Source organism: Gigantopelta aegis, chromosome 7 (assembly GCF_016097555.1).
Source record: "Gigantopelta aegis isolate Gae_Host chromosome 7, Gae_host_genome, whole genome shotgun sequence".
In the NCBI taxonomy this organism is placed as follows: Eukaryota; Metazoa; Mollusca; class Gastropoda; order Neomphalida; family Peltospiridae; genus Gigantopelta; species Gigantopelta aegis.
This window is the reverse complement of record NC_054705.1, coordinates 35,120,313-35,144,785: the sequence shown is the minus strand read 5'-3', so window position 1 is coordinate 35,144,785 and position 24,473 is coordinate 35,120,313. Positions and strand designations below refer to the sequence as shown.

At 36.9% G+C, this 24,473-nt stretch overlaps 1 protein-coding gene across 1 annotated transcript; it reads left to right on the top strand.

Annotated features, from left to right (window-relative positions):
* The first annotated feature begins 1,786 nt into the window (after positions 1 to 1,786).
* LOC121377769 (uncharacterized sodium-dependent transporter YocR-like) lies at positions 1,787 to 23,573 on the top strand. Its single transcript, XM_041505861.1, has 10 exons — positions 1,787 to 1,961; positions 3,112 to 3,226; positions 4,779 to 4,980; positions 7,115 to 7,277; positions 9,004 to 9,138; positions 12,692 to 12,831; positions 13,937 to 14,028; positions 15,778 to 15,929; positions 21,420 to 21,549; positions 23,173 to 23,573. The coding sequence occupies exons 1-10, from the start codon at positions 1,828 to 1,830 to the stop codon at positions 23,281 to 23,283; spliced, it is 1,374 nt and encodes a 457-aa protein (XP_041361795.1). The 5' UTR covers positions 1,787 to 1,827; the 3' UTR covers positions 23,284 to 23,573.
* The last annotated feature ends 900 nt before the right edge of the window (positions 23,574 to 24,473 follow it).

Here is a 24,473-nt window from a genome sequence, read left to right as displayed (position 1 = left end):
AGTTATTAATAAACTAATTCATATTTATTATTTATTTTTATGTTATTATTATTTAGTAGTAGTAGTAGTAGTAGTAGTAGTAATAGTAGTAGTAGTAGTAGTAGTAGTAGTAGTAGTAGTAGTAGTAATAGTAGTAGTATAGTCAATTGTAAATTATTATTATTATTATTATTATTATTATTATTATTATTATAGTAAACATTATTATCATTCAACTGTAACATACCATTATAGTCAACTGTAGATTATTATCATTATAACGTCAAATGTTATAGTCAACACTGTAAAGTAGTTTTAAAGTCAACTGCGAATTATTAAACTTATTATTATTAAAATCAAATCAAATCAAATCAGTTTATTCATAAATACATGAACAGTATAAATGAGATGTGTCATGTATTGTGGTCTATCAATACATGAACAGTATAAATGAGATGTGTCACGTAGTGTGGTCTATCAATACATGAACAGTGTAAATGAGATGTGTCACGTAGTGTGGTCTATCAATACATGAACAGTATAAATGAGATGTGTCACGTAGTGTGGTCTATCAATACATGAACAGTATAAATGAGAAGTGTCACGTAGTGTGGTCTATCAATACATGAACAGTATAAATGAGATGTGTTACGTAGTGTGGTCTATCAATACATGAACAGTATAAATGAGATGTGTCACGTAGTGTGGTCTATCAATACATGAACAGTACAAATGAGATGTGTCACGTATTGTGGTCTATCAATACATGAACAGTACAAATGAGATGTGTCATGCATTGTGGTCTATTAATACATGAACAGTATAAATGAGATGTGTCACGTATTGTGGTCTATTAATACATGAACAAACAAAATAATATGACAATAAAAACGTTTGTTAAGGGACAGACCCTAGTTTTTAAACACTAAGGTATATTTTTCACCTAGACCCTAGTTTCAACCCGTAAACGTTGACACTAAGTTTGGTTAATTTACAAACATGTAACAAATTTAGATACAACAGAGTGAAACAAGAGTCTGTGACGTTGAAATACCCTTAAAAATAGACTAAAAGGTGACTATATAACCGTTACTTCTCAGACGCACGTGCGTTTTTAAAACTATGAAAAATGCATTTTTTGGTGTTACAAACACCAGGATGACAGAAACACTTCGGTTCTACGGAAATGCATAATCTAAACAATAAAATACAAGTAATGTTTGATTTCAGTGATCATAAACGGCTCTAATAGTGATACATATGCTGCAGTGTTTAAAAACTAGGGTCTGTCCCTTTAAAAGATGGGATTATATACTATTCAAAAACAATCAAAGGAGCACACATGACCAACCGCTTTACCACTGGGCTATGCTCCGCCCCCAAGTGACATATAGGTTGTACTATACCAAATAAAATCCCATAGGCGACCATGTTAACGTTTGTGCTTAAAAATACTACATGCAATATATCAACCAAACAATGACCCATAAATATCAGTACTACAACCCATACCTCAAAGTATTAACTGACTCATTTTAGGTATAACTAGATGTTTTTACAACACCCCTAGTTTCGCACAAAATTTTAATACTTTTTTTTACATGTACCTCATACATATTTCAAGCGCAAGGCTACTTGACACAGTGGCACTAGATGAAATAAAACTGCATACACCTTTAACCCAGATGAAACTCTAATGTTTTTTTACAACCAACACACTCGCATTTATAACCAATCACAGGAATGCACCTGGTTTATTGCTACCTATAGAGATTTAATAATTGAATTTGATTGACAGGTGGTCTGGTCTTCCTGATAGTTTGGTTCTTATTCCTCCTGTTGTGGTCCATGCCACTGCTACTGATCGAATACGGAACCGGACGATTCACACAGAAAGCCGTTGTCGGTTCTTTCCGCTGGTTTCTAGGCAACAAGTTTGCGTGGTGTGGCGCTTGGGTCACATTTGTCACCTTCATGATTTCGTGAGTATTCTGGCGACAGCGGGTTTCCTCCCACAATATCTGTGTGGTCCTTAACCATATGTCCGACGTCATATAACCGTAAACAAAATGTGTTGAGTGCGTCGTTAAATAAACCATTCCCTTCCTTCCTTTGTAGTTATTCTCCCTTTAATAGGTGGCGCGGTTGTTTTCCTCTTTTTTTTTCTTGTAGCTATTGTCGTGCTTATATCCAATTACGGTTCAAGCACGCTGTCCTGGGCACACACCTCAGCTATCTGGACTGACTATTCAGGACAGTGGCGCGGTGTTTTAAAAGCTCTGAGTCTAGAATTTCCATGCATCAGAATTAAAAATAGTTATGTCATTGATTTTTGTTTTTATGTTGTGCATTATATTAGTAGGTGGTAGTAATAGTAGTAGTTAGTAGTAGTTAGCAGTAGTAGTTAGTAGTTAGTAGTAGTAGTTAGTAGTAGTAGTAGTAGTAGTAGTAGTTAGCAGTAGTAGTTAGTAGTTAGTAGTAGTAGTAGCAGTAGTGGTAGTAGTAGTAGTAGTAGTTGCTGTTGTTGTTGTTTTAATATTTAAATTTATTTTATTTTATGTCATTTTATTTTATTTTATGTCATTTTATTTTATTTTATTTTATGTAATTTTATGTCATTTCATTTTATTTTATTTATAATTATAATTATTCATTTTGTTTTATTTTATTTATTATAATTATAATTATTTTGTTATTTTATAATCATAATTATAATTATAATTATTTATTTTATGCCATGTTATGTCGTGTTATGTCATTTTTATTTTTATATTTATTTATTTTATTTATGTCATGCCAGGCCCTATACTGTGTTATATTATGCCATGTCAGCCAGGCCCTATACTGTGTTATATTATGCCATGTCATGCCAGGCCCTATGCTGTGTTATTTTATGCCATGTCATGGCAGGCCCTATACTGTGTTATATTATGCCATGTCATGCCAAACCCTATGCTGTGTTATATTATGTCATGTCATGCCAGGCCCTATGCTGTGTTATTTTATGTCGTGTCATGCCAGGCCGTATGCTGTGTTATTTTATGTCGTGTCATGCCAGGCCCTATGCGGTGTTATTTTATGTCATGTCATGCCAGGCCGTATGCTGTGTTGTGTTATTTGAGTTATTTTCAGGTCTTACTATTCCGTTGTCCTCGGCTGGTGTTTTTACTACGTCGTACACTGCAGTGTCTACGATCTGCCCGCAGACAAAGACGAGAGTTCGAAAATATTCAACGACTTCGCGAAGGTAAAGATGAAATTATATTCCCCACAAAAATAATTAATATTAATGAATGCTTCAAATGCCTGGTTATATATAAAATATTATTTTCTTTTAATTCTATTTTATGTCATATTCTCTAAGAACTTAAGCAAAAAGAGCCTAACGCAGCAAAAACATTTTTGCGATTTGCAAACATGGAACAAATCGCAAAAACAAAAACGCAATGCAATCCAGCTAGAATCCTTTAAAGAGACATTCCTGAGTTTGCTGCACTTTTTAAGATGTTATCGACTAGCAAAAACTTTTAACGATTGTAATTATATATCAAATATATTTTGCTAAATAAAGTATTAGTGGCTGTATATTAAACGTGTTTCTGATCGTTCTAATATTTGTACTAGGTTAAATTTCATTTTATTAAAAAAAATATCATTTTTCGTACGTACAACATTATTTGAAGACAAAATCCAGTTTGGGATTCTTACAAATATTAACACGACCAGAAACACATTGAATATACAGACAATGATATTCTAAACCAGAAAATATATTTAATATGTAAGTTTAATCGTAGAAATATTTTATTAGTCGGAAACATCTTACAATGCAGCAAACTCAGGAATGTCCCTTTAATAGTTAAACATATGCCGGAGAGTTAAAAAACCAAGTCTGTCACTTTAAGTTATAAACCAAGATTAAAGGCACATTCCTGAGTTTGCTGCATTGTAAGATGTTTTCCGACTAATAAAATATTTCTACGATTAAACTTACATATTAAATATATGTTCTTGTTTAGAATATCAATGTCTGTATATTCAATGTGTTTCTGGTCGTCTTAATATTTGTAAGAAGCCCAAAATGCATTTTGTCTTCAAATAATTTCGTACTGTCAAATATTTTAAATTAAAGGGACATTCCTGAGTTTGCTCCATTATAAGACGTTTCCGACTAATAAAATATTTCTACGATTAAACTTACATATTAAATATATTTTCTTGTTTAGAATATCAGTGTCTGTATATTCAATGTGTTTCTGGTCGTCTTAATATTCCTAAGAAGCCCAAACTGGATTGTATCATCAAATAATTTCATACGTACGAAAAAAACTATATTTTAGGAAATAAAATGAAATTTAACCTAGTACAAACATTAGAACGATTAGAAACACGTTTAATATACAGCCACTAATATTTTATGCATAAATATACATTTGATATGTAATTACAATCGTTAAATAGTGTCTGTTAGTCGATAACGTCTTAAAAATTGCAACAAAGTCAGGAATGTCCCTTTAACTAGTTCGAGTGACCTCTAGCCCTCGAGCTACGTCCCAAGTCATTTGTTCAATTTTGTATTTCTCGTGCCGACCAGTGAACCACGACTGGTATATCAAAGGCCGTGGTATGTGTTATCCTGTCTGTAGATCTCTTGTTACGAATGGAAAAACATAGCGAATTTCCTCTTTAAAACTATAAGTAAAAATGACCAAATGTTTGACATTCAATAGCCGATAATTAATTAATCAATGTGTTCTAGTGGTGTCGTTAAACAAAACCAACATTAACTTTTTTTACAGGACAGTTGGTGGCCCATACTAACACACTTCATCGCCGTTGCTGTCGCTGGTCTGTCGGTCTTCAAGGGCGTGAAGACGATCGAGAAGGTCAACCTGTTCCTCGTGCCGCTACTTCTGCTCATTATCCTCTTCACGTTCTCGTGGTCTCTCACGAGATCTTACGCAGACTACGGAATCAAGTACCTTTTCACGCCCAACTGGAGTAAGGCTTGTGGCGATAGATCACGATTTTTTTTATTATTTCAACTTATTTTCGGGGCGGTCGGTCGATTTGGGATCGATCCCCTTTGGTGGGCCCATTGTACTACGACTGGTATATCAAAGGCCGTGGTATATGCTACCCTGTCTGTGGGATGGTGCATATAAAAGATCCCTTGCTACTAATAGAAAAATGTAGCGGGTTTCCTCTCTTAGACTATATGTCAAAATTACCAAATGTTTGACATCCAATAGCCGATGATTAATAAATCAATGTGCTCTAGTTGTGTCGTTAAAGAAAACAAACTTTTCAGCTTATGTTCGTGCTTATATCCAATTAAGGTTCAAACACGCTGTCCTGGGCACACACCTCAGCTATCTGGGCTGTCTGTCCAGGACAGTGAGTTAGTGGTTAGTGGTTAGTGAGAGAGAAGAGGGTATAGTGGTCTTACAACTACCAATTGAGCCCTTAAGAACTCGCTCAGAGACAATTACATGTACATATATAGCGAAAACACGAAATGGTTGCCTACAACAGGGTAGGTAAAGATTCCCACTTTAATACAACGAAACCCCTATGTTTGACGTTAAATAACATTACATTGATAATTTTCGAGGTCACCGATAACAAATATTTCATATATTAACCACTAATACACACATTACATGAAGAAACCCGACAGGGCGACAGCACCCACTTTCAATAATGTTCCGGTTAAATACGTAGGCGCTGACGGGTTTCTTCCTGTAGTGTGTGTATTAGTGATTAATATGTCAAATATTTGTTATCAGCGAACTTGAAAATGATCGTTGTAATGGTATTTAGCGTTGAAAAATAGGGTTATTGTTGTATTAGTGCAGAATCTTTTGCTACCCGGTGGTAGGCAGACATTCCGTGTTTTCCCTATAGAGTAACCTCTGACTGAGAGAGCGATGATAACTGTCCAAATGTCCGGCTAGCTCTCGAACTACAGATTACTAGGGCTAGAGTAAAGCTTGTGGTCACAGACCACACTTTTTTTTACGCTATATGCTACAGGCGCGTGTGCAGGGGATCAAAACACCTCTCTGCTCAAGCAGATTTTCTTCCCTTTTTTTTCTAATATATATTCCCGGGGAACATGACTCGACCCCATCTCCGCTCCCTATAAACATCGCTCGCCACTGTTTAGATCTTCCCCTGCTAAAATCTCTGTACACGCGCCTGATACGTTTCTATGAAACGTTAGTGGCTATATCAGTAGTCCATTGGAATTGTTTGTGGAGCTGAACAGTTGGAGCTGAACCTATGGGCAACCTAGGGAGACACATCAGCACCACATAGGTCCAATTAACGAGCTACTCTCGGCCTACTAACTTCCAAACCTATATGCAGCTCCCTACCTTTCCATTCAGATCGACCGTTCACAATTGCCCCTAAATTCCTTCATCAAAAATGCGCACCCATTCTCTTTGGCTTAATCCTACGGGACATTCCAAATTTCATACCACTATACCACCCTCCGCCGGTTACCGGCTACGGTCTGACTGCTGGTGATCCCTTGCACCTGCCAGTACAGGCGGTATCCCTCTCCAACCCACCCCACCTTTCCTGTCCTGGGCACAGGAGCCGGTCGAGGCCGGCACCTGTGCCCAGGGCAGTCGTGCGCTACAACAGCTTGCTCTGAATGTGCACTTTAAACACTGTGGACTTGGACTTGAACTTCGTTTGTGCAACTTTGGCTGCCTGGAAGCAACATACCTGAAATGGACAACCAGTTCTTTCTCCAAGGAATTTTGTTTAAACAAACATACGCACTATGCCGTAGGATCGAACCCCTTCAGTGGACTCATGATCTGAGTGGGTTTCTCCAGTCCCAACCTGTGCCCCACGACTGTAAATATCAAAGGCTGTGGTATGTGCTGTCCTGCCTGTGGAAAAAGAGCATATATAAAAGATCCCTAGCTTCTAATGACAGGCTTGTTCTGAATGTGCACGTTAAACCCTATGACCTGACCTGACCTGACCTAATGGTAAAACAGTAGCAGGTTTTTTTCTAAAAGCTGTTTCAGAATTATCAAATGTTTGATGATTAATTTATCCGTGTGCTCTAGCGGTGTCGTTAAACTTATAACATTCCTTTCTTCTATTTGTCCAGCGTCATTCGGTGACCCGCGAGTGTGGGTGGATGCCCTAAGTCAGAACGCGTTCGACACGGGGGCCGGGGCCGGCCTCATGGTCCCATATTCCTCTTTCATGACTCGGGACAACGGCATCGTGCGCTACGCCACCATGATTCCTGCCACTAACAACCTGATCAGGTATAAATAGCTTATGGACTCTGTGTTATGCAGAAATACGACTTTTGATGTGATAATATGTTTGTGCGTCTCCTATATATTATATATCAAAAGCCGTGGTATGTACTACCCTGTCTGTGGGATGGTGCATATAAAAGAACCCTTGCTGCTAATCGAAAAGAGTAGCCCATGAAGTGGCGACAACGGGTTTCCTCTCTATATCTGTGTGGTCCTTAACCATATGTCTGACGTCACATAACCGTAAATACAATGTGTTGAGTGCGTCGTTAAATAAAACATTTCTTTCTTTCCTATATATTATAAACAATGTATGGACTATATGTTACACAGATATACTACTTTTGATGTGATAATATGTTTGTGTGTCTCCTATATTATAAATAACTTATGGAGTGTGTTATACAGAGATACGACTTTTGATGTGCTAATATTTTCGTGTCTCATATATCATAAATAGCTTTGACTCTGTTATACAGAGATACCACTTTTGATGTGATAATATTTTTGTGTGGCTCCTATATTATAAATAGCGTGTTGACTCTGTTATATAGAGATACCACTTTTGATGTGCTAACGATATGCCTGTGTGTCTCATAAATAGATAATATTGTTTCAGAGAGGAAACCCGCTAAATTTTTCTATTAGTAGCAAGGGGTCATTTATATGCACCACCCAACAGACAGGATAGTACATATCACGGGACTTGGTATACCAGTAAAGATGCACTGGCTTGAACGAGAAATAGCCCAATGGGTCCATCGATGGGGATCGATCCCAGACGGACCAGGAATCATAGGAGCGCTTCTGGGATATAGGACGACGACAACAGTTCCCCAGTAGTCCCCTCTCCCGGACCCTTATTTCAGACTGTTTTACGGATACCATATCTTCCATTATTTAGCTAAATGGATTTCATAAAAGGCACTGGTCAAACCTGTGGTGATAATATACAGTGAACCTTGCTGCAGCGGCCACCTGTATTAAGTAACCATTTGTTAAGCCGTAAGAGGCTACATTTTTTTATTCGTCCAAATCAACCAGTGGTAAAGCGCTCGTTTGATGCGTGATCGATTTAGGATCGATTCCCGTCGATGGGCGCATTGGGTTGTTTCTTGTTCCAGCCAGTGCACCATGACTGGTGTATCAAAAGCCGTGGTATATCATATCATGTCTGTGGGATGGTGCATATAAAAGATCCCTTGGAAAAATGAAGGTTTCCTCTCGAAGACTATATGTCAACATTACCATATCATACCATACCATACCATAAACAAAAAAACAACAACATTACCATATCATATATATAGCGAGGGAAAATACGATATTTATGTAACCTTTTATTGTAGACCATATGGGTAATAAAATTTTATACTTATGTACGACCTTTAATTATTAATTTGTTTGTTTTGAGGGATTTTATATTGTTTATGTGTATGTTTGTTTATATGGTGAATACTACATGACCGTTGGATACCATTTATTTTACAATGAATTGTTTAAGAAGAGTATCTAAAGGTGAAAAGCATTTGGATATATTTTTAAACTACCAGTTGTAAGATAAATGGTATCTAACGGACATGAACGTGGTATATACTCAAAAACCAACTTTGAAATACATTTAAAGTTATTATTCATCCATTCATTCATCCTTTCAGTCAGTTAGTCACTTCATTTAGTCGTTTGTTCTTTCATTCATTATTTCCATCACCTATTCGTGTATTTTCAGTTTAATATCAGGAATCATGATATTTTCGACCGTCTTTTCAACTCTGATTACGTCAGACAAGCCCACAAGCCGCGCCCAAATCGTCGCCACTCTCAAGGACAGCGGTCCAGGCAGTACGGGCCTCACCTTCATCTGGTGAGAAGACTTCCATCAGACAAGTTCTTTAACAAAAGTTTACTTTATTGATACTTCATATATATTGTAAAAGGTATACGTAGAAACCAAACCAAAGTGAATTACGCTTTTGATAAATGTTGACCGTTAATAATAAGACTAATAATCAAACTTCCGTCCGCTTTAATAATGAAACTGGTAATAAAATAATCAAACTTCTGTCCGCTTTAATGATAAAACTGGTAATAAAAATAATCAAACTTCTGTCCGCTTTAATGATAAAATTGGCAATAAAAATAATAAAACTTCTGTGCACTTTAATAATAAAACTAGTGATAAAAATAATCAAACTTCTGTCCGCTTTAATGATAAAATTGGCAATAAAAATAATAAAACTTCTGTCCACTTTAATAATAAAACTAGTGATAAAAATGATCAAACTTCTGTCTGCTTTAATGATAAAACTGGTAATAAAAATAATCAAATTTTTATCCATTTTAATAATAAAACTTGTATTCACTTTAATAATAAAACTGGTAATAAAAATAATAAAAGTTTCGTTAGCTTTCATAATAGTATAATTCGTATATGTATATATTCCCCCATGCCGTTGTGCAATGGCCCGCGTGTAAATAAATGATTGTCTTGTCTTTAATAATAAAAAAGGTAATAAAAATAATAAAAATTCTGTCCACTTTCAATATAAAACTGATAACCAAACTTCCGTCCGTTTTAATAATAAAACTGGTGATAAAAATAATAAAACTTCCCCCAGCTTTAATGATAAAACAGGTAAAAAAAAAAAAAAAAATCTCCCCAGCATTAATAATAAAACTGGTAATAAAATTAATAAAACTTCTATTCGTTTTAATAATAAAACTGGTAATAAATATAATAAAAATAATAAAACTTCCCCCAGCTTTAATAATAAAACTGGTAATAGAAATAATAAAACTTACATCCACTTTAATAATAAAACTGGTAATAAAAATAATAAAACTTTTTTTTTCCGCTTTAATGATAAAACTGGTAATAAAACTAAAAAACTTCTGTCAGCTTTAATAATAAAACTCATAATAAAAATAATAAAACTTCTATCCTCTTTAGTGATAAAACTGGTAATAAAAATAATAAAACTTATATCCACTTTAATGATAAAACTGGTAATAAAAATAATAAAACTTATATCCACTTTAATGATAAAACTGGTAATAAAAATAATAAAACTTCTGTCCGCATTAATGATAAAATTGGTGATAAAATAATAAAAATAATAAAACTTTCCCCAGCTTTAATAATAAAACTGGTAATAAAAATAATAAAACTTATATCCACTTTAATAATAAAACTGGTAATAAAAATAATGAAACTTTTTTTTCCGCTTTAATGATAAAACTGGTAATAAAAATAAAAAACTTATATCCGATTTAGTGATAAAATGTAATAAAAATAATAAAACTTCCATCTACTTTAATGATAAAACTGGTGATAAATATAATAAAAATTCTGTCCGCTTTAATAATAAAACTGGTAATAAAAATAATACAACTTTTGTCCGCTTTAATAATAAAACTGGTAATAAACATAATCAATCTTCTGTCCGCTTTAATGATAAAACTGGTTATAAAAATAATCAAACTTTTGTCCGCTTTAATAATAAAACTGGTTATAAAAATAATCAAACTTCTGTCAGCTTTAATAATAAAACTGGTAATAAAAATAATAAAACTGATAATAAAACTTTCATTCGCTTTAATAATAAAATTGGTAATAAAAATAATTATAATAATTCTGTCCACTTTAATAATGAAACTGGTAATACAGATAATAAAAATTATAATAAAACATCCGTCCTTCTTTTACGGAATTTGGTGAGTGGCGGATTCAGTGTTTTGGGTTATGTTGTTGTTGTTGATTTTCTTTTTTGTACTCTTTTTAGTAAATAGTTGGTGGGGAGGGGGAGTGACAGTCACACATTTCATTTTCTATTGAAAATCTTCTGTTACTTATACTAAAAAATGATGCCTAAATTAAATCCAGTGTTAGATTTCATAAGTTTTCTTTTACTTAAACACATTTACTAAGTTTCTCAACTTTTTTGGCTAAGTATTGTCACGGGGATTCTATAATACCCGTAACTGAATAAAACACGATTATAAAAATATCTCTCCTAACTGTATATCTATTAGATCTCTCTGTAACAGGCTGTTAAACCCTAGTATGGCTCGTCTCTAGGTATGATCAGAGATACGATCTTATATAAAGTATATATTATTATAGCACGTTAGTTCTCTAGAAACACAACAAAAACACAATACACTTTGGAATCTGTATTAATCTACGCTGACAAATGTACAGCCGTAGTAGTTAATTAATAACAGCAATATAACAACCCAGAACTGATCACTTAATTAGTTAATCTCTAGGTGTCTAGTTACACAATATGCGAATCACTTCACCGTTACACCACACCCACACGTGTGATAATTTAGGAACGCTTCTTGGGGAACTTAATTAATAAAGGAATTACAGCTCTATTCCTAACTGGTTAGTTTTTAATTAACCCTAACTACTCATTCAGTAACCTTGTGACACAGAATTAATATTGGTACCTATCACAATAAAGACAATAACCTACAGTGTACCTAGGTCCGCTAGGATGACTGGCTAAGCTTTATATTACCAAATACTCATATAATGTTAGAACAAAAAGTCTACGATTTACTTCGTCAGATGACCGAAGACACTGTCTAAAGAATATTGGTATAATACAGTATCAAAATATTTAAAGTCACATCAATCACATCAAGGTTATACACAGAGCAGAAATAATATATTTACCAAAGTCCAAACGGACTAACGTTCCCTCGGAGCCTTCCTATTCGTTCTCCTAGATATCTCTAAATTCTAGCTATTTATTATAAATCAGAATACGCCTGGGGGTACAAGGCGGTACCTCGCGTATCATCTCATATCCTACCTCTACTAGAGTCGGTATATTTCTCTCTGATCGTCAGTCTGGCTGTCGCCAACCGCGAGCAATCTCCTGGCCATAAACAGCACTACCGGAGATATTACGTAACTACTAGCCACATGGCCTCCGCAGCTGGAATAAGTGCATATTGGAATGCCCGATCGCGCGAAGTATTACGTAACAAGTTGCCCAGCTAGCTAAGTGCATGTGGAACTGCACACGGCCCTCTAACACAATTAAAATCGCCACAGGCGAAACAAATTTAAGAGCATGTTCCGTGACAAGTATATATAACTGTTCTTTCGTTACTCTTTCCTTCTTTTTTCCTTTAATTTTCTCTTACTTTTCGTTTCCCTTCTTTCTTTCTTATTATTATTTTTTTTTTTTCAATTTTTCCAATCTTTTTTCTCTCTTTTTTTTTTTATTAATCTCTCTGCCACCTTTCCTTTCATTCTTTTGAATTCCATCTAATTTCTTCCCGATCTGGCAACTCCCCCATCTTTCAACTTCTTTTGCTGTCCATCTCCACATCCTAGTCCTTGTCCCTCCAACCGCGGCAGTTTTTCCTCTTTTTCATTCTTTATTCTTATTTGGCAAAAGGATTCCTGTGCTGTTTTCTACGATTGGAACATTGGGTCGAGTTTTGAGCATTCTGTTCTTCTTGTGTCTGTCAATGGCTGGGATTACCTCCCTTATTTCCAACATGGAACTCGTGTCTCATACACTTTATGACTTTGGTTGTAAGTATCAACTGCCAATTAGGGCCGTGCCTAGCCGAATGTAACGCGTGTGTGTGTGTACGCGCGCGCGCGCGCGTGCGTGCGTGTGTGTCTGTGTGTCTCTGTGTGTGTGTGTATGTGTGTGTCTGTCTGTCTGTGTGTGTGTGTCTGTGTGCGTGTGTGAATGCGTGTGTGTCTGTGTGTCTGTGTGTGCGTGTGTGAGTGTGTGTGTGCATATATATTAACTGCTTTGAGCTGGGTAGAGGGTTCCAGCTAGACAAAAAGTTAAAAGGGGTACTTTTGTTTCGTGGGGATTCCCCTTTTCAGCTAGTTACGACCCTTCCAGTTTTGCATTCGAAGTCATTGTCAAATGTATGATTTTGGTTAATAAATAGAACTTTTCTTTTCTGTCAGTTTAAATGAAAACTAGAATATTGCTAAACAAATAGACGTGTATTACCACTACATGTAGGCCGAGTAAGAAATTACTTTTCTTTATTTTTTTTATTTTTCATGGGAGGGGGTGATCTGGTCTTTTTATTGTTTTGTTTTGATTCTTTTTTCCCATGGGGAGGGGATTAACATTTTATTTTTATTCAAACTTCTTCTCTATGTTTGTTTTTTCTTCTAGTTTTTGTTGTTTTCCGTTTTGCTGGGTTGGGGGGTGGGGGGGGGGGGGGATTAGCTCAGTTGCCAGAGGTACTTTACTCACAGAATCGAACGAATCCATGTCCTCACTGTGGTTTTCCCGTCCCGCCTAGTGCTCCACGACTGGTATTTCATTCAAATTCCGTGGTATGTGTTGTCCTGTCTGCGGGAACGTGCATATAAAATATCCCTTACTACTAATGGAATTTTTTTTAGCGGGTTTCCTTTCTCGTCTGTTAAAATTACCCAATGTTTGGCATCTAATAGCCGATGATTAATGTATTAATGTCGTCTAGTGGTGTCGGTGAACAAAACAAGATTTAACGTTTAAATCTTGCTGCTGATGGAAACATGTAGCGAGTGTCCTGTAAAAACTACGAGTCAAGTTTGATATCTAATAGCTGATGGTTAATATATCAATTCGTCTTGTGGTGTCGTTAAAGAAAACAAAATACACCTTTTTTCTCATAATTTTCAGTATCCAGAAAATATAGCACTCCTTTGACGGTTCTGATGATGTTTCTGATTGGTTTAATGTCTGCTATCAACCTGGACATTTTGACGAATCAGGTGAGTTGTTACATCATGGTTATGGAGGTTAATATTAAATTGTGTTATGCTCTGCTATTTTATGTGCAATTTCAAGAACCTAAAGACGTCACTGGTGACTTATTTATATATACACAGATCATTTAAAGGTCGCACACCCTTATTTCAACCCACGAAAATGGGCACTATGTGTGGTTAATGTCTAAACCTTAACACATCTGTATAAAGTTACAACACAGTGAAACGAGAGTCTAGACACTTCGTCATCCGCAGGTCTTAATTTACGAGCTACTCTCGGCCTACTAAAATCCAAACCTATACGTAGCTTCCCACCTTTTATTCTTTAGAACGACCATCAACATTGCGCCAAACTTCCTTCATCAAAATGCGCACCCATTTCCCTTTGGTTTAATCCATTTGGACATTCCAAATTACATAGCACCATACCACCTTCCGCCTGTTACCGGCTACGGTCGGACTGCTGGTGCTCCCTTGCACCTGCCAATGCAGGCGGTCCCTCCTTCACCCATCCCAATCCTTTCCTGTCCTGGACGGAAGAACCGGATGAGGCCTGTACGTTTGCCCAGGGCAGGCGTGCGCTACAACAGCTTGCTCTGAATGTGCACGTTAAACAATTTTCCAAGTTCCAAGTTCCAAGCGAGAGTCTGTGACGTTGAAATGGGGAAATATGGCATATGCAGCCAGGCGTCACTATCTACAATGTTTATCTCGAACAACCGTTATCTCGACCACTCTCGTTCGTCCCCTTTAACACTGGCATAACAAAGTGTTTCTCAGTTTTCTGAATAAAGCAAACACGAAGTGATTATATCATTATATTTCGATTGTAAAAATGTTTTTCATTCATACATGGCATACATGGCATCTTTTTGATTCTGCCTTGTACAGAGATATGATTTTAAAGTGTTAAGTTTGGTTTATTGCACTTGTCCATGTGGGGATTCGCTCCATTAATAAATGACATGATGTCTCGCTTTTGAATTATGGGTATAGTCACTACTTTGTCAAAATATCCTTTTAACACTACCATGTGCAGAGATGCGATTTTAAAGTGTTAAGTTTGGTGTATTTTTATATTTTATGTAAGTTTTCGCTACATTCGAAATGACATGATGGGGATTATGGGAGTAGTCCAGACCTTGTCGAAACATCTCTTTGACTGCCTTGTACAGGGATACAATTTTGAAGTGTTAAGATTGGATCTTGTTCAAGAATTCGTGCGGGCTTTCGCTTCATTCATAAATTACATGATATTTCGTTCTGGGGAATAAGAGCGTAGTTAAGACCAAAAAGTGTTAAAGGGACATTCAGAGTTTGCTGCAAGTTTTAAGATGTTATCGACTAACAGAGACTTTTCAACGATTGTAATTACATATCAAATATATTTGTTCTGCATAAAATATTAGTGGCTGTGTATTAAACGTGTTTCTGATCGTTCTAATATTTGTACTAGGTTAAATTTCATTTTATTTCCTAAAATATTATTTTTTCGTACGTACGAAATTATTTGAAGACAAAATCCAGTTTGCGCTTCTTACAAATATAAAGGCGACCAGAAACACATTGAATATACAGACACTGATGTTCTAAACAAGAAAATATATTTAATATGTAAGTTTAATCGTAGAAATATTTTATTCGTCAGAAACATCTTCCAATGCAGCAAACTCAGGAATGTCTCTTTAAGAGAAACATCTTACAATGCAGCAAACTCGGGAATGTCTCTTTAAGATTGGATTTGTTTTTCAGGATTTCGTGTGGGGTTTCGCCCTCGTTATAAATGGCATGATGTTTTTGTGTATGGTTATCGTCTTCGGCGCAGAGAAATTTCGACGTGACGTCATCAACAGCTACAGCGTAGACGATTGGACGCTCCCTCCTGTTTGGAAATGGATTGTCAAGTAAGGCCAAAAACACACCGAGTCTAGGTCTGGGTCTGGTTCTGGCGAGTATGGTGCCAGTCCAAAATGAAACACATTGAATATAATGTGACAAAACACACCGCGTCTGTGCTGACGTCAACTACAGATCTGGCAACAGACGTCATAGAACATGCGCTATATTTTCACATAACACTGCCAGACTGGCAGCTGCACAATGTTCGAACCTTACTCATTCAGTGTTTCATAATAACCAACAGGAAAGGTATATATTAATCTATGTGGATTTATCATACTTATTGTTGATGTTTAAGAAGTACATTTATCTAAATATATGAACGCATTAATATTGTATTAATAACATGTTACAGTCAGCTGACCCAGACCCAGACCCAGACCCAATCCCAGACTCAAACATAGACCCAGACCCAGCACCACACCCAGGACCACACCCACATCCAGGCCCAGGCCCAGGCCCAGATCCGGCGTGGTTTGGGTCTAATTAAGCGGGGCGTACTTAGCTGGGGGCGGTGGAGTGTAGATTTGAGTTCAGAAAAAAATTGTAAAAAGAGTTTAACGACACCACTAGAGCACATTGATTTATTAAACGTTTATTAATCATCGGTTATTGGATGTCAAATATTTCGGTGGTTTTCGACATATAGTCTTAGAAAGGAAACCCCGCTATAGGGGGAGATGGGGAAATTCTTTTTATGTGCCTATATCCAATCAACGTTCAGGCACGCCCACCCCGGACTTAGCCTCTGATTTCGCCAGTGACCAATTCCGGGGCAGGAGGAACCCCGCTATATTTTTCCATTAGTATCAAGGGATTTTTTATATGCACCATCCCAGAGACATGATATCACATACCACGGCCTTTTTATATACCAGTCGTGGTGAACTAACCGGAACGAGAAATAGCCCAATGTGTCCACCGACGGGGACTGATCCCAGACCGACCGCGCACCAGGCGAGCGCTTTACCACTGGGATACGTTAGTTCCGGTTAGTTCAATCCATCTGTTCTGGATGGCGAACACTTGCGAATATTTCTCACTTTTCATTAGTTCCGCTAACATTAGAAGCTAAAACCAGTCTAGCGAGAGACCGCGAACGCTTTCCCTCTGGCGTGCCTAAAAACTGTCGAGGGGCGGGACGTAGCCCAGCGGTAAAGTGCTCGCTTGATACGCGGTCGGTCTAGGATCAATCCCTGTCAGTGGGCACATAGGGCTATTTCTTGTTCCAGCCTGTGTACCATGACTGGTATATCAAAAGCCGTGATATGTGCTCTCCTGTCTGTGGAATGGTTCATATAAAACATCCCTTGCTACCAAAGAAAAAATATACTGGGGTTTCCTTTCTAAGATTATATGTCGAAAACCACCAAAATGTTTGATCGTCTGATACTTTCTTTTATAGATTTCTGGCGCCACTAGAAGCGGTATCTCTGATCGACTGATACTTTCTTTATATATTTCTGGCGCCATTAGAAGCGGTATCTCTGATCGTCTATACTTTCTTTTGTATATTTCTGGCGTCACTAGAAGCGGTATCTCTGATCGTCAAATACTTTCTGTTTTAGATTTCTGGCGTCACTAGAAGCGGTATCTCTGATCGTCTGGTACTTTCTTGTATAGACTTCTGGCGCCACTAGAAGCGGTATCTCTGATCGTCTATACTTTCTTGTATAGACTTCTGGCGCCACTAGAAGCGGTATCTCTGATCGTCTTACTTTCTTTTGTATATTTCTGGCGTCACTAGAAGCGGTATCTCTGATCGTCTGATACTTTCTGTTTTAGATTTCTGGCGTCACTAGAAGCGGTATCTCTGATCGTCTGGTACTTTCTGTTTTAGATTTCTGGCGTCACTAGAAGCGGTATCTCTGATTGTCTCGTACTTTCTTGTATAGACTCCTGGCGCCACTAGAAGCGGTATCTCTGATCGTCTATACTTTCTTTTGTATATTTCTGGCGTCACTAGAAGCGGTATCTCTGATCGTCTGATACTTTCTGTTTTAGATTTCTGGCGTCACTAGAAGCGGTATCTCTGATTGTCTCGTACTTTCTTGTATAGACTTCTGGCGCCACTAGAAGCGGTATCTCTGATCGTCTATACTTTCTTTTGTATATTTCTGGCGTCACTAGAAGTGGTATCTCTGATCGTCTGATACTTTCTGTTTTAGATTTCTGGCGTCACTAGAAGCGGTATCTTTGATCGTCTGGTACTTTGTTGTATAGACTTCTGGCGCCACTAGAAGCGGTATCTCTGATCGTCTGATACTTTCTGTTATAGATTCCTGGCGCCATTAGAAGCGGTATCTCTGATCGTCTATACTTTCTTTTGTATATTTCTGACGTCACTAGAAGCCGTATCTCTGATCGTCTGATACTTTCTGTTTTAGATTTCTGGCGTCACTAGAAGCGGTATCTCTGATCGTCTAGTACTTTCTTGTATAGACTTCTGGCGCCACTAGAAGCGGTATCTCTGATCGTCTATACTTTCTTTTGTATATTTCTGGCGTCACTAGAAGTGGTATCTCTGATCGTCTGATACTTTCTGTTTTAGATTTCTGGCGTCACTAGAAGCGGCATCTCTGATCGTCTGGTACTTTCTTGTATAGATTCCTGGCTCCTCTAGAAGCGGTATCTCTGATCGTCTGGTACTTTCTTTTATAGATTCCTGGCGCCAATAGAAGCGGTATCTCTGATCGTCTGATACTTTCTTTTATAGATTTCTGACGCACTAGAAGCGGTATCTCTGATCGTCTGGTACTTTCTTTTATAGATTCTTGGTGCCAATAGAAGCGGTATTTCTGATCATCTGATACTTTCTTTTATAGATTTCTGGAGCCACTAGAAGCGGTATCTCTGATCGTCTGATACTTTCTTTTATAGATTTCTGGAGCCACTAGAAGCGGTATCTCTGATCGTCTGATACTTTCTTTTATAGATTTCTGGAGCCACTAGAAGCGGTATCTCTGATCGTCTATACTTTCTTTTATAGATTCTTGGTGCCAATAGAAGCGGTATTTCTGATCATCTGATACTTTCTTTTATAGATTTCTGGAGCCACTAGAAGCGGTATCTCTGATCGTCTGATACTTTCTTTTATAGATTTCTGGAGCCACTAGAAGCGGTATCTCTGATCGTCTGATACTTTCTTTTATAGATTTCTGGAGCCACTAGAAGCGGTATCTCTGATCGTCTGATACTTTCTTTTATAGATTCTTGGTGCCAATAGAAGCGGTATCTCTGATCGTCTATACTTTCTTTTATAGATTTCTGGAGCCACTAGAAGCGGTATCTCTGATCGTCTATACTTTCTTTTATAGATTCTTGGTGCCAATAGAAGCGGTATTTCTGATCATCTGATACTTTCTTTTATAGATTCCTGGCGCCAATAGAAGCGGTATCTCTGATCGTCTGATACTTTCTTTTATAGATTTCTGACGCACTAGAAGCGGTATCTCTGATCGTCTGGTACTTTCTTTTATAGATTCTTGGTGCCAATAGAAGCGGTATTTCTGATCATCTGATACTTTCTTTTATAGATTTCTGGAGCCACTAGAAGCGGTATCTCTGATCGTCTGATACTTTCTTTTATAGATTTCTGGAGCCACTAGAAGCGGTATCTCTGATCGTCTATACTTTCTTTTATAGATTTCTGGAGCCACTAGAAGCGGTATCTCTGATCGTCTATACTTTCTTTTATAGATTCTTGGTGCCAATAGAAGCGGTATCTCTGATCGTCTATACTTTCTTTTATAGATTCCTGGCGCCAATAGAAGCGGTATTTCTGATCATCTGATACTTTCTTTTATAGATTTCTGGAGCCACTAGAAGCGGTATCTCTGATCGTCTGATACTTTCTTTTATAGATTTCTGGAGCCACTAGAAGCGGTATCTCTGATCGTCTGATACTTTCTTTTATAGATTTCTGGAGCCACTAGAAGCGGTATCTCTGATCGTCTATACTTTCTTTTATAGATTCTTGGTGCCAATAGAAGCGGTATTTCTGATCATCTGATACTTTCTTTTATAGATTCCTGGCGCCAATAGAAGCGGTATCTCTGATCGTCTGATACTTTCTTTTATAGATTTCTGACGCACTAGAAGCGGTATCTCTGATCGTCTGGTACTTTCTTTTATAGATTCTTGGTGCCAATAGAAGCGGTATTTCTGATCATCTGATACTTTCTTTTATAGATTTCTGGAGCCACTAGAAGCGGTATCTCTGATCGTCTGATACTTTCTTTTATAGATTTCTGGAGCCACTAGAAGCGGTATCTCTGATCGTCTGATACTTTCTTTTATAGATTTCTGGAGCCACTAGAAGCGGTATCTCTGATCGTCTGATACTTTCTTTTATAGATTCTTGGTGCCAATAGAAGCGGTATCTCTGATCGTCTATACTTTCTTTTATAGATTTCTGGAGCCACTAGAAGCGGTATCTCTGATCGTCTGATACTTTCTTTTATAGATTCTTGGTGCCAATAGAAGCGGTATCTCTGATCGTCTATACTTTCTTTTATAGATTCTTGGTGCCAATAGAAGCGGTATCTCTGATCGTCTATACTTTCTTTTATAGATTCTTGGTGCCAATAGAAGCGGTATCTCTGATCGTCTGATACTTTCTTTTATAGATTCTTGGTGCCAATAGAAGCGGTATCTCTGATCGTCTGATACTTTCTTTTATAGATTCTTGGTGCCAATAGAAGCGGTATCTCTGATCGTCTGATACTTTCTTTTATAGATTTCTGGAGCCACTAGAAGCGGTATCTCTGATCGTCTGATACTTTCTTTTATAGATTTCTGGAGCCACTAGAAGCGGTATCTCTGATCGTCTGATACTTTCTTTTATAGATTTCTGGAGCCACTAGAAGCGGTATCTCTGATCGTCTGATACTTTCTTTTATAGATTTCTGGAGCCACTAGAAGCGGTATTTCTGATCATCTGATACTTTCTTTTATAGATTTCTGGAGCCACTAGAAGCGGTATCTCTGATCGTCTATACTTTCTTTTATAGATTTCTGGAGCCACTAGAAGCGGTATCTCTGATCGTCTATACTTTCTTTTATAGATTTCTGGAGCCACTAGAAGCGGTATCTCTGATCGTCTATACTTTCTTTTATAGATTTCTGGAGCCAATAGAAGCGGTATTTCTGATCATCTGATACTTTCTTTTATAGATTTCTGGAGCCACTAGAAGCGGTATCTCTGATCATCTGATACTTTCTGTCATAGATTCCTGGCGCCATTAGAAGCGGTATCTCTGATCGTCTATACTTTCTTTTGTATATTTCTGGCGTCACTAGAAGCGGTATCTCTGATCGTCTGATACTTTCTGTTATAGATTTCTGATTGTCTGGTACTTTCTGTTATAGATTTCTGATTGTCTGGTACTTTCTTTTGCAGATTTCTGATCGTCTGGTACTTTCTTTTATAGATTTCTGATTGTCTGGTACTTTCTTTTATAGATTTCTGATCGTCTGGTACTTTTTTTTTATAGATTCCTTGCGCCAATTGAAGCCGTAGCTCTGATTGTATGGTGGGCTATTGACGTCATTTCGAGCGAGAAAAGCACGGGAGAGATGTGGTATGATTTCGGGAAGGAAACATTTTTGATAACCATAACACAGGCGAGTTTCTTCTCGGAATTACAGTCTGCATCACGCAGCTCCTAGTTTTCTTCCCAGCCTTAACACGTCTTTATTGAAGCAGCTTACCTAGTTATTAAAGTTTGTTTTGTTTAACGACATCTCTAGAGCACATTCAGTTATTAATCAGCGGCTATTGGATATAAAAAAAATCGTAATTTTGACATACAGTCTTAGAGAGGAAAGAAAGAAAGAAATGTTTTAGTTAACGACGCACTCAACACATTTTATTTACGGTTATATGCCGTCAGACATATGGTTAAGGACCACACAGATTTTGAGAAGAAACCCGCTGTCGCCACTACATGGGCTACTCTTTCCGATTAGCAGCAAGGGATCTTTTATTTGCGCTTCCCACAGGCAGGATAGCACAAACCATGGCCTTTGTTGAACCAGTTATGGATCACTGGTCGGTGCAAGTGGTTTACCATTGAGCCTTGCGGAGCACTCACTCAGGGTTTGGAGTCGGTATCTGGATTAAAAATCCCATGCCTCGACTGGGATCCGAACCCAGTACCTACCAGCGTGTAGACCGATGGCCTAACCACGACGCCACCGAGGCCGGTCTTAGAGAGGAAACCCGCTACATTTTTCCATTAGTAACAAGGGATCTTTTATATGCAGACAGGATAGCACGTGCCACGGCCTTTGATATACCGGCCGTGATGTACTTAGTTATTAGGTAGTGTGAAGTTTTTGGAATTTTGTTGGGTTTTTTTTTGGGGGGGGGGGGGGGGGGGGTTGTTGTTGTTGTTTTTGTTGTTTGTTTTCTTTGTTATTACAGATTATTTACTCATGACTTAGCCAACATTGTTTAGTAAAATTATCAACTGTTGCAAATTAGTTAATTAATAAATTTATACATTTTTTTCCATCTTTTATTTTTGTACACCATACTTTTTATTATTTGTATTTACTATTTATTTTATTTAGTTATTTAGTTATTTATTAAGTTATCTATCTATCTGTCTGTCTGTCGATCGTTATTACTGTCTGTCTGTTTGTCTGTCTGTCTATATATCTATATATTTATCTATTTATCTATTTATATTATTTATATTTATATATTTATTGCATTTGTTGGTTTATTCTTAAAAGTTTTTTCATAAGGTAAGACTATACAAAATAAAATCCCATAGGCGACCATGTTAACGTTTGTGTTTAAAAACACTAATATGCAACATATCAACCAAACTATGATCCATAAATATCAGTACTACAACCCCTACCTCAAAGTATTAACTGAAGAAAATGGTACCTTTCACGGCTCGTTTTCCGCATAACCAGATGTTTTTACAACACCCCTAGTTTCGCACAAAATTTGAGTATTGTTTTAATTTTTCAAGTACTTGACACAGTGGTATTATATAGATGAAATATAATTGCATACAATTTTTTTACAGTCAACACTCTCACATTTATAACCAATCACAGAACTTGTGGTGTTAACTTCTCTATCAAATGTTCGGTGCACCTCGAACTTTGACCCAGCCGGAAGTTATTTGGTTTAGTGCTAACATAAATACATAAACGTTTACCTACTTCATAAATTTATTTATTTATTTTATAAATATATGAACTTTAACTTTTCGTTTTCTGTTTTAGTGGTTTGGTGCCATGATCATCCTGATTTTAATCAACGTGGTTGTTGTACGTGTGTGGTTCAAACAGAAGTATTCGTTTGAACATTCGGATCGACATCAGTTGCTCAAATAAGTGATATTTTGTTCCCATAAACACTGTCATCGTTCTGCGGCTATCTTCGATTTGTCACAGATTTTATAGGAACCAGTGTTCAGACGAAGTTAGAGCTGTTTTTATCCTTAAAGGTAGACTAAACTCCAACAAGAGCCGTATGTGTTGGAAAGATATATACCCTGACCACCAACATATACTGACACTTTAACAAATGAAAAACGCTCTGATTTTAGAGTTAATAAAAAACCCATGATTATTCCTGCTAACTCGGGGCAGCCATTTTGTTTCGTTTTTGTGACGTCCGGTGGTCAGCTCCGTCCAACTTCTCTATGCACAGTGTAAACAGACGCTCTCATTTACGATAAGGCGCTTCGCTTTCATCAACCTGACTTGTAAAACAACATAAATGACTTGATAGTATAATAAACTATTTAACTAAATATATTTCAATTTGCATCAATATAACGAAATGGAGTTATAGTATTTTTTTCTTTTAAAAAATTCAAAGAAAAAATGCATATTATTAGGCCTATTGGTAGGATACGTTCGAGCAAAAACGACCACTCGCGATACCCAAGTGATAATTTTCTTTTCTTTGCGACTACGTAATTGGTCAGTTTTGTGATTTTAGATGGGAAAGTCTACTTAATTAAGGGTTTTACAGAATTACTTACAGTAATAAAGCAGGACGGTTGATAATGTCCATTACGATTTGAGGTTATCACACAATACCCTGTGATCTTAATAAAAGAGGCACGTCTTTTTAGGGTGTCTAGACACAGTGTCTGGGGACCGTCTAAATATACACCTGCCAATCAGGAACCACAGGTACAGGCCACGGAAAGAAAAGACCAATTAACCAAGAAAACACTACGATTATTATTTCAGTACATGGATTAATTTATGTACAATACATAATGCAGTTATTTCAACACTTTGACAATGGTGGTTTATTTTGTATTGAAAAATAAACCACATATACACGTTGCTGTGTTACTGGGATGGATATTATTACAGAACATTGTGATGCATTCGCAAACATCAGGTACTGTAAATCCTGAAATTAATGCGATCATAATATTAATGCGAAAAATGCGAGCTCGTGTTATTCGCATTAATAATATGACGCATTTATTTCTCTGTTTTGTCTATGTATCCCACGTTATTAAAACAAAACAACCAAAGATTAAAATTCTAACGTATAACAC

Bases quoted from the DNA above. Each gene is read 5' to 3' on its own strand.
- LOC121377769 (XM_041505861.1), top strand. From the start codon at position 1,828: ATGCCACTGCTACTGATCGAATACGGAACCGGACGATTCACACAGAAA. The intron at 1,962-3,111 runs GTGAGTATTCTG...AGTTATTTTCAG, and splicing joins TTTGTCACCTTCATGATTTC to GTCTTACTATTCCGTTGTCC. The intron at 7,278-9,003 runs GTATAAATAGCT...GTGTATTTTCAG, and splicing joins GCCACTAACAACCTGATCAG to TTTAATATCAGGAATCATGA.